The sequence below is a fragment of the Oryzias latipes genome, chromosome 23 (genome assembly GCF_002234675.1).
Source record: "Oryzias latipes chromosome 23, ASM223467v1".
Classification (NCBI taxonomy): domain Eukaryota; kingdom Metazoa; phylum Chordata; class Actinopteri; order Beloniformes; family Adrianichthyidae; genus Oryzias; species Oryzias latipes.
In genome coordinates, this window is record NC_019881.2 from 11,320,694 (window position 1) to 11,331,585 (window position 10,892).

Sequence of the window (10,892 nt, forward strand, 5' to 3'; positions counted from 1 at the left end):
AGTTCTCCTCACCCTTTATTTCATAAGCTAGTTTTTATTGGACGCCACATGTGTCAAACTCCAGGCCTGAGTCTGACTCCTGCTGTAAACGCCTCCCGTTTGCTTGTTCTTCTGTAAACGCATTGACTGTATAGAGAGATGGACTGAGTGATGTCACCCATAGAAAACGCCTTACTTCAGGCCCCAGCTGAATGAAGCCGATTCAGACGCCATTTTTTTGTAAAATGGACGTCTCCCTGTTGGAACCGGAGGACAGTGATTGGTCCAAGCGGTCTGAGTCAACATTTCTATGGCAACCACAGTCGCCAATGGGGAGCAGGATTTTTGGAAGTCCACTGTCCCTCCACTGTGAACATCTGATTCAGGGAAATCATTACAAAAAGTACCATTGTTTTTTATATTTGAATTTGCATATAAATATATTTGAGGGGTAAATTTTATTAGAATTTTCTTATGTATTGCTTTAATTTAGTTATTAATACAATATGTATCTGGCAGTAACCGTGCTGTTTTTGGCACAGCCTTCTCTCCGCTCCGCTCCGCTTACTTTCGTGACGTCACACGATCGGATAGGCGGTTGATTAGTTTGGTCTGAAGGGCAGATTTCATAAACAAACCGTCTGTTAACGTTATAGAAGAGTTCACGCGTCTTCATGATCCTCAGTCTTTGGGACGAGGTTGTTTTTATCCATTTTTAGAAAGTTGTCTGAATTTTGAAACATTTATTTATCCTCCTTCGTGTCCCTGTTTTTGCACATTTCTACTAACTCGAGTTTGGTCAGAACTTGTCCCGTCGCTCTCCTGTTAAACCGGGTCGCATCCCGGCCTGAGGCGGACCGACTGCGTTCTGACCATAATAGGAGAAGAGCCGCGGTCGCGTGAAGAGGAGGAGGACCGAGGGGCTCCTGCTCCAAACCACACCAGAACCAGAACCAGGACTGACGCCGACCGGCTCCGCGCTTCTGCTGCTCACTGGTAGGTGCCTTCTCCAACCGAACCGAACTTTTGGGTCGGTTTAGCTCGAGATATTGAAGATCAAATAACCTGAAACATGAGACGCGCGCGCGTCACTTGATCCCCTTGAACAAACGGTGCGGAACCAGGAAAAAACTGGACACCCCGCGTGCGCGCGCGTGTGTGTGTGTGTGTTTGTGTGTGTGTGGACGCTAACAGCTGATGATGACGGGGATGAAGAACTGGAGCTACTTCAAAGCAAAGTTTGGTTTCCAGCTGTCAGAACGCAGATCTTATGTTTGACTTTGGAGAACTTATGTCACATCTGGAAGATCCTCAGAGAATAAAACAATAACTGAAAGTTAACGGATCGATAACAAACCACGATCGATCCGAATTTACCCAAATAATAGGAATAAGATCAACTTGTTTTGGGTCTTAATCGGTTTAAAATGACCTAGTTGCCTCTGGAGGTGTGGCCTATTCGAGCAGGTTCAGGGAGCAGAGAGATCCTCCTCTTCCTCCTCCTCCTCCTCCTCCTCCATGCAGGCCTCAAACCCTTCCATAAACCTCCATCATGCCCCGTCATTGTGCTGGTAGCAGAAGCCCCTCAGGGACAGCTGTTGTCCTCCACCCGGCAGAGATGATGGTGATTCTTGAAGAAGCGATGAAGGACAGCAGACACAGAGATGGAAGCTCTGCTCCTTCAGGAGAACGTTACGATGGAGGCGGAGGTCACATGACTGACGTGGACCAGCTGTAGCTTCAAGGGTCTTCCTGATCTCTGCAGTGTCTCTCTTCCTTTTTGTCGTGTTCTAGTCACATGGCTGCTCTCCTTAGACGTGGGCTTCTCTGGGCCCTACCTCGCGCCCTTTGGCAAGGCAGCAGCTCCATCTACCCTCCTGGCCTGTCTGCTGCTCTTTTAGGTAGATTTAATTTTTAAATATCACTTTTCTGTTAAATTAATATTTTTGACTGAACATGTGGGCAAAACAGAGGAAATGACACACATTTTTTGAAGAAATGAGGGACTTTCATACTATAATGATCTGGGTCATTGAAACAGCTTTTTTTATTTCTATATATTCATCCTATTAGCCACGCCCATTTTCCCTTTTCTGTTTGTTTGAACTGATCAGAACAGAAAAGCGTTTGTTCAGACATCGACTGACACAAAACACATGTTTTGATTCCTACAGAATCAAAGAGTCCAGAAATATCATATGGAGCTTTATTTTGAATAAAAAAAAACTTCAAAGGCTCTGAGATTTTCAAAATAAAAGCAGATATAATAGCTCTAAAGATAAATTAGCTGACAAACCGGCTAATTAACTTCCATGTGGTTTGATTGGACTTTTAGTCACAAACGGAAGATGATTTCTAAAGTTAAAGATCTTCATCCAGAGTCTTCATCAGTGTCTGCAGGTCGTTTGGATCCACAGCGGCTCTGAACTTCAAAATGTCGCTGCTTCTGTCTTCAGAGATCACAGGATCCCAAAACTGTAGATCATTCTTTGTGTTTTTATTTGCTTGCAAGTCTGCAGATAAAGCAGAACTTTTAGTCAACCTGAGATAAAAGACGGATAAAGCAGATGTGGGTAAAGTTCCTTGGTTGTTGAAAATAGTAAAAATAACAGTCTAAATATGGAAAAGGTCAGCATGCAGATGCATAAAGCCAGATTTAGTTTTAGATTAAAAAAAAAAATAATAATCTGAAATCAAGATAAAGTGTTGACGAAGCATACAAAGAGTTAATGTAAACAATTTCTGCAGATTTTCTCTACCTGTATGGGGTCAGATCAAGATCTTTTTTTAATGCACTTTAAGATGATCCAAATCTGTCCCCATGTTATAAACATTTATTTACATTCATGTTTCAAACGTACAAATAAATTTCTTATTTTTTTAATAATTCCTTCAGGTTTACAATATGTACTTTAGGATTTAAAACTGTTTTTAAATGTACAATTTTGCTTTCAAATTTCCAATCTGGCTTTTCATTCACGTAAAAAGACCGTGTCACACAGCCTTTCATCCGTGCACATTTTGTGCACGGATGAAAACTGGTCATACGTGAATATATGTGGAAAAAGGAAGGAAAGTTGTGGTCTTTACCTGAATTTTTCACAGATGTATCACGAATGAACCTCGTTAAAACCACAGTAGACGTATGAATAAACCACACAAAGAACACATAAATCAAACATGAAGCGTGCGTTATTATTGTGCTGTTTAGATACAATTCATTAGTGAATCCTGAGTCACTTATGTAATTTGAACGTGATATCTGCGCTGGATATAAAAGTTATACACCGGTGGTACATGAGTGAAACGTCCGTTAGACATGCGTGAAAAGGTCACAAAAGCCACAAATTTGTGTATCTCATCTCCTAAAAAATGCGCACAATTGCGTAAGACTTGCATAATAATTGCGTATAAACTACATGAAAAAAAAAAGGAGAATTCTCAACCGACCAAAAAGTCAGAACAGCTCAAAACGGAATTCACGAATGACGAATGCAAGATACACTCAGAAATGACGCATGTCAGGCATGAATCACGAAAGACCAACATTTCATACGAGGAAAATGCACAAAACGTACGTGGTGGACGTGTGACACGGCTTTTAGGCAGGGATGTCAGACTCTAGGCCTCCTGCCTGTTTTCTAGAAATCCTGCCTTGTCTTCCGTCGATTACCTGGATCAGGTGTGTTTAGCTAATGGCAGGTTGGTTGGATGGCCCTCGAGGCCTGGATTCTGACACCCCTGCTTCAAAATGTGACCCCACATACCTGGTCCTGTCAGGAATCACCGTCTGGAATGCTGCGGTGCTCCTGCTGATCACAGATCCCTCCTGCAGCTGTGATGAAGACGGGCTGTTATCAGCAGGTGAGTCAACATGCAGGCGATCGGTCGGAACGTCACAGGAGCAAACCTACGTGCACGTTTCCAGTTAGTGTGGACGCGCAGATGCTGTAGCCCACATGTGTCAAGGTCAAGGCCCAGGGGCCAAATGTGGCCCGCCATGTCATTTTATCTGGCCCACGAGAGCATAAAGGTTTTAATTTCTTAAAATAAAAGTTTTCTTTAGTTGATTACATATTACTTATGTGTAGCTGCTGCAATTATTCAATGTTTGCAGGCCCTTTTTCTTTATGCAGACAGAATGTTACACTATAATACATGTTCTCTTTAGCTCAGTTTTATGTTATTTTTCTTTATTTACTTGGACAGTTTGATCCTTCATTAATGGAGTTATGCAGGTTTTAATAAGCGGACAAAATGTAAAAGGATTTATGGTTGAGTAACAAGCAAAAATATGTTTTCGTTGCAACTTGTCACTATAAAAAATTATAATAAATAAATAATGAGTTATTTAACACCTGAACAGACAGGAAGTCACCAAATGCACCAAACTTCACTTCATTTTAAAGGCAAGAGCCCACTTCCCAGAATGCACCACCTCACACAGAAACAGCAGACTCAGGAGGATGGATGTAAGGATCGTCAGTAAGCAGTGATTGGTCCGTGTTGATCTGAGTCAGCGTTTCTATGGCAACAACTCTCACCAATCAGGAGTGAACTAGTTGGAAGTCCACATCCCTACAAATTCAAATCAGGCTCAGGAGAATCTGTCAATGAAACGTTTTGAACATGAGACCACCTACTTTTATAGAGGGATCTGATTGGTCAGTTTATAACCTTAACTACAGAAAAAAGATAGAAAAAAAGAGGGGTATCGAGAACATATTAAGAAAAATGTATCAGATCAAGAACGGTTCTTCTGACCAATAGAATGACTGAGTAACAGCTGTTTATTTCTCTATAGAAGTCTATGGGATTTTGGCTTCTTGGAGCCAGCAGGTGCTTCCTGTTTAAAATGTGAAGGGGGAGGGGCCACATAGTCCAGCTCTCATATACAGTCAGTGCAGGTCACTCAGAACCTGACTCTGAGCTTAACAAATTTGTCTTTTATTTTGAAATGGAGAAGCATCAGGAAATCGGTTGACTTCAAACTGTCAAGCTTTCTTTTTATTTCTATCATCAATCAAAACAGAACATGTCTGTCATCTCATGTCTTTGCTGGAAGAGGAAAAAAAGTTTTCCAGAAAAAACTCTGGAGAAGATAACATGTTTCCTCTCTGCTGAAGACCAGACCAGGACACTTTCTAACATTGTGATCATGTTGCATGATGGGTGTTTTTTGTCCGCGGTGCATCAGTAAATCTGCCCCCCCCCCCCCCCCCCCCCCCATCCATAGAAACCGTCTGTCAGCACTAAGATGATTGTTCTCTGGATGTGTGTTGGTTTTCTTCCAGCTTCAGGACTGCAGATGGAAACTGGCTTTAGTCGAATCCGGAGCCTCTTTCTTCTCTTCTGTGTCATTTTGATGAGTTCAAATGGACACAGCCTGAGGAGATGGGGGGGGGGGGGGGGGGGTGTCCTTCCAACATGATATGGAGATGTATGACATATATGACATAAAAGTGTTTTTAAGTTTTCCTGAGACGTTTTTTTACTGATGTTTTCATCCATTAAACAAGAGAAAAGATTTCATCCAGCACACAGCGTGATGGGAGTGTCTGCAGAAGCCACTCCGGTGTGAAACAGTCCTCCGCTGCTGGGGGGGTAGGGGCCACCTGAAAGGGTGGGGGTCACCTGAGCATGAAGGCAGCAGAGTCCATGCCGCGGAGTGTCCTGTGCTTCATCGTTGGTGTCTCTGCTGCTGTTTCTTTTCTTGTAACTGTTTGTTTTCCCTCCCCCTCCTCCAGTCCAGTCCACGGTTGTGGTTCTGCTGGGGGGGTTTGGTTCTTGTGTTGTGAGGAGCGCCCCTCCCACCAGCCATGTCAGGCTTCAACCTGCTGCATCTCGTAACCAAGAGTCAGCCCGTGTCCCTGAGGTCCTGCAGCCTCCCCTCAGGTCCACTCTCCGGGTGCCGTGTGCTTGCTGTGCTCCGCCCCTCTAACACCCCCCCTTCCCCCCCCTGGTCTGGTGTGGAGTGGCCTGCCTGTTTGTGCACAGAGTGATCTAACCTGCTTCTGCATCACTTCCTGCTCCTTTGCTCATCAGCAGCGGTAGCGGTCACAGTGCTAACTCTTCCAGCTGTGGAGATGATCCAGCTGTGACTGACCTGAGCCGGTCTGGATCTGCTGCCGAACTGCATCTGTGTGGATCATCCCAAAAATCTCTGTCATCCGTTCGTCACTTCAACGCCCCGTGTCAAACTGCCTGAATAGTTAGTTTTAACCAGGTTAGGTCTAAAGGATCCTCATTCATTTGTTATTAAGTTGATGTTTCCTCAGGTTTTAATAAACTCCGTGTTGAGTCTGAAGCGACGTTCACGCGTAGCAGTCGCTTCCATTAGAAGGTCTATGTAAACACACATAAATGTGCGTTTTGCCATTCAAAACTTGCGCGTTCACGTGTCGCTACGTAGGTTTTTAAGACCATTTTTAGGCTCTACCTACAAAACGTGCCGCAAATGAACACCTGTTGAAAGTTAAACCGGTTGAACTTTGACCAGTCAGGGACTGGGATTTGGTAGTGATGCACGGATGGCGCCCTTTTTAATTCACTGTAGAGTCAACCCTTGGAAAATTGATCATGAAGGAGAAACTAATAATTGCGGTTTGTGCCCGGCTGGAATTGGATGACACCAAGTATTTCATATATCAGAATAGAGCTGTGAAAGAAAAAGCCTGGAGCCAGATTTGACCGCTTCAACATTTCACACCAAACCTCTTCTAACTGTAGTTGCGCTAGTGTCGGCTAGTGTGTCCAGTACGAACACCAAGGGCTAAAGTTTAGTGCGTTCAAGAAGACAAAACGTAAGCTATTACCTAAATTACACGCACAACTAAAATAAAATGTAAACAAAACAAAGTACAGCATCAGCTACACCTTAAACTAGTGTTAACTGCACTGTCAACTACAACCTAAACTGCAATATTAACCACATAAACTGCAACTTAAACTGGAATGTAAACCAAAGTACAACATGTAGCGTTAGCTATTAGCATTCATGTTTACACTGAACTTGAAGGTTTTTTTAATTATTATTTCCCTCTAAGACTACACCGATACTGACCTCTCGGTGCTTTTGTTCTCGTGTTCTTGGTGGCGTAAGGTGAGAACCTCTCTACCAGGTTGATGTGAACATCACTAATGTCCATCTCTGGCTGGAATGAACCTGCAGGAGCAGAAGGGGTGAAAAAACAAGAAGTTTCCCCTTCATTAGTTTTTCACAGAGAGCATATTGAAAAGAACCAACATACTTCAGTTGTTCTGTAGCATGAAGTGGGTCTGAGCCGCCATCTTGGAATGGTCCCTTGCAGATCAGCTCACGTCATGTGACTACAAACTGTCAATATTGGAACACAGTGGTAAAGGTGACTGAAACACAGATGTTTTTCAGTTTAAAAGTCCTCTTTTTATTGGTTCAGATTTCTAAAGCTCTCCTTTAGTCATTGAATGTGTGTCATGTCACCTGGTTTGCTTTATGACGATTCAAAATTGAACTTAGAAAAGCCACTAAGCAGGAGTGCTGTCAGCCCGGCTGGGAAAATAACACACCTGAGGGGTTTATCAGTCTGAGACATCCGTTGAAAGCATTGATGTTTAAATCGGATTGAATCTGCGACTTTGGCGGTGACCCGGCCCGGCTGGCAGCAGCTTCTGCTGGGTTCAGGTTTTCCAGGACTGCCCGGCTTTCTGCATAAACTCTGTCACAGAAACTTCCACGCTCACCTGGCTCTGCGCTTCACCCATGACTCGGCGTGTTTCTGCACCGACAGAAAGCGCTCACAGCTTCACGGCAGCAGAGCTGTGGGTGGAAGTTACACGCAGTCGAGCCGGATCAACCACAACAACAGGACCGCAGGCAGGAGTCACGAGGAAGCAGAAGCACCTGCACTGACTGGAGCCTTCTTCAGAACTGGAACTGCTCTGAACGGAGTGGATTTGGTCATTTTGTGGTTGATCTGAGCTCAAGCAGCAAACTGAAAAAGCATCGATGTTTGCAGAAGGAGATTGGCTGATAACTGAGAGTTAACTGGTTGTTCTCTGTGTTCAGGAGCTCGCAGGACTGCAAAGTCATGGCCGCTGAGCTTCTCTCAGGAGGAGCTGAAGAAACGCCTGACGCCTCTGCAGTACCATGTGACCCAGGAGCGAGGAACCGAGAGGTTCTGCAGCTTTGCCTTACCGCTCATGCATGTCTGAGAAAAAACGGACTTTTCTACCATTTTCTGCTTATTTTATTGATAGAAAAGCATAAAAAATAAACGTTTTTCTATCAATAAAGTTACTTTCAGCACATTAAGAAGTTTGGATTTCCCACTTCTCATTTAACTTTCAGCTATTCATTGTTATATTTGTGTCACTTTAAACAGAAAAACTCAGTCTTGACAGAAAAAATGGACATGATTGTTAAAATAAACCAACAAAAGCCACATCATTGTGATGAGGATTTTCCTCTTAAAGCAACACTGTGATTTGTTTTGGACAATAGCGCACCCAACCAGGCTTAAATGAAGAGGGTGTCCTTGGAAAATAGCCCCTCCACTCCTAAAATAAGGTTTAGAACAATGAAAAACTGGTCGGCATATAGAGCTCCAACACTCAGGAAGGAGGAACACTGATTTGTTTATGTCTTCACTGCAACTTTCACTGAAACCGTCTTCCCCACAGAGCCTTCACGGGGGAGTTCACCTATCACAAAGACGAGGGCACCTACACCTGTGCTGTCTGTGGGACCCCCATTTTCAGGTGACTGGCCTGCATGCTCATTCTTCTGATCTTATAATCTGTTTGAAATCAGCGCTAAGATTTAGAATCGTGGATCAGACCTCTTGTTCTGGTACCGGCGGGGCTTGTGGGGCCATATATGGACCCAACAAAGGGCCTGGTTTCTCCTTTATCCTCCTCATCTCTTCTGTTTGGCTTAAAACTTTACAATATAATAAAATTTTCAATAAATCTACAGTTTAGTCTTCAACACAAAAGGAGTTTCTTCAAATATACGCCTTGTGTGTCTAAAGATAACTCAACCCTGTTTGTTTAGTCATATCTGAATGACATAAGAAGCTCTGGTTCTTCCTGTTTGTAGGAAGACACAATTAAACAATAAAATGGTGCTGTGGGGTAGTGGAAGAGCGGTCAACCAATTATTGTACAATTCCAGGTTTGGTTCCCGCCCTTCTTGCCCATGTGTCAAAGTGTTCTTGGGCAAGAACCTGAACCCCACATTGCTTCTTGTGGTTAAAGGTTGTTGCCCGTGTATATCATCAAAATCATCAGTGTGTGAATGTGTGTGTGTGCATGGTGACTTTAAAGCACTTTGGGCCTTAAAGAAAGGTAGAAAAGCAAAGTATACACCATTTACCTAGAAAAAACTGGTTCAGGTGTCTGGTTTAGTTTGCATCAAAGTCCTTAACCCTTGTCCTATCCTAGGCACTTTAATGTTGGGAGTTGGGTCATCTACATCCCACTAGACAGTGTGCTGATCCTTTTTTCTTCAATGATTTGTGATCTTCACTGGTGTTACATGAAATCTTTCCACCTTTATCCACTTTTGTCATGGTAGGGAGAACACATCAATGTAAGGGTGGGGTCATCTAAGATAGCACAAGGGTTACAGAAGTTTCCAGATCACTCATTTGGCAGCTGTAACAGATCATTTATTCCGAACCTATCTAATATTCAAACATTTATGCATCAATGGTATTTTGTCCTGCAGCACACATCCATCATGACATGCTTTCATTCATACACGGCATGATGTTCCTCTCTTCTCTTACAGCTCGGGCTCCAAATTTGACTCCGGATCAGGTGAGTGTTCACGGTGGATCTGTTTTTGTTGGAGGCCACAGAAAACTGTTGGACATTCTTTAGTGTTAATAAAAGTCATAGATAAAACATGTCAAAATCACTGACACCTTTCAGTAGACTCAAAGGAAGCATCTGTGGCGGTCAGTTCTAGTTGTTCATTGGTTCTGCTTGTTCTTTGGTCCAGGTTGGCCGTCCTTCTTTGACATCATGAAGGAGGACTCCGTCTCTCTGACAGATGACTTTGCGCATGGCATGCACCGGGTGGAAGCCACCTGCAGTCAGGTAAGCTGTACCTCCCACAAACCCAAACTCAAATGAAGTCTGTAATGTCAGACTTTGACAGAGTGTGACGCTGCTTCGTAGGAGTGTTTCAGAAAGAGGAGGCAGAGTGAGGCAGGGGTCACATAAATGTCAGGGCAGAAGGGGGAGTATCTCTCTCATACTGTAGCCATCTTTTATGTTGTTATAGACCCACTCTGATGGTGTTTTTAACATGTTCTGTGGTATTTTCTCATGATAAAGGAAATTAAAGGAGAATATCTGCTGAGCTTGTTGGTACGTTTCAGTGTGGAGCGCACCTTGGACACCTGTTTGACGACGGACCCCGGCCCACAGGGAAACGGTACTGCATCAACTCTGCTTCCCTGGACTTCCAGCCCAAAGATGCAGACTCCTCCTACAACATGGCGGCTGGTGATGGAGCGACTGGCGCTTCAGAGAGTGGCGGGAAAACCGAGCTCTGAAAGACTCGAAGACAAATGTCCACAGAAGCTTTTCCTCTGGTGTTTGGACGTGTTCTCACTAAATCTCAGCTGTTGAGTTTGTGTGTCTGTAGATCAGCAGCTGAAGCTTCCAACAAGGTGGTTCCTGCTCTGCAAGACACGGTGGTGTCCAACAGGAGCGTCTTTTCTATCAGGATCTCTAGAAACATCCTGATGGTTCTGGAGCATCAGTCTTGCAGAGGATGAAGCATGTCTTGAACCAGTGTGGGGGGGGGGGCTAAGAGGGGTTTGTGCTCCAGTCTATAATTTTGTCACATTAAAAAAACTCAGTTTTTCAAAATGTAAATAAATTTAGCTGAAAATACCAGAAATCCCTGAGTTGATCTGAAC

At 43.7% G+C, this 10,892-nt stretch overlaps 1 protein-coding gene across 1 annotated transcript; it reads left to right on the forward strand.

Moving 5' to 3' along the window:
* Nucleotides 1-485: 485 nt before the first annotated feature.
* On the forward strand, nt 486-10,873 carry msrb3 (methionine sulfoxide reductase B3). The gene is made up of 8 exons (XM_020714368.2): nt 486-497; nt 861-975; nt 3,760-3,843; nt 8,027-8,135; nt 8,641-8,718; nt 9,752-9,780; nt 9,965-10,062; nt 10,347-10,873. Exons 1-8 carry the CDS (start codon nt 486-488, stop codon nt 10,521-10,523), a joined length of 702 nt encoding a protein of 233 aa, XP_020570027.1. The 3' UTR covers nt 10,524-10,873.
* Nucleotides 10,874-10,892: the final 19 nt, after the last annotated feature.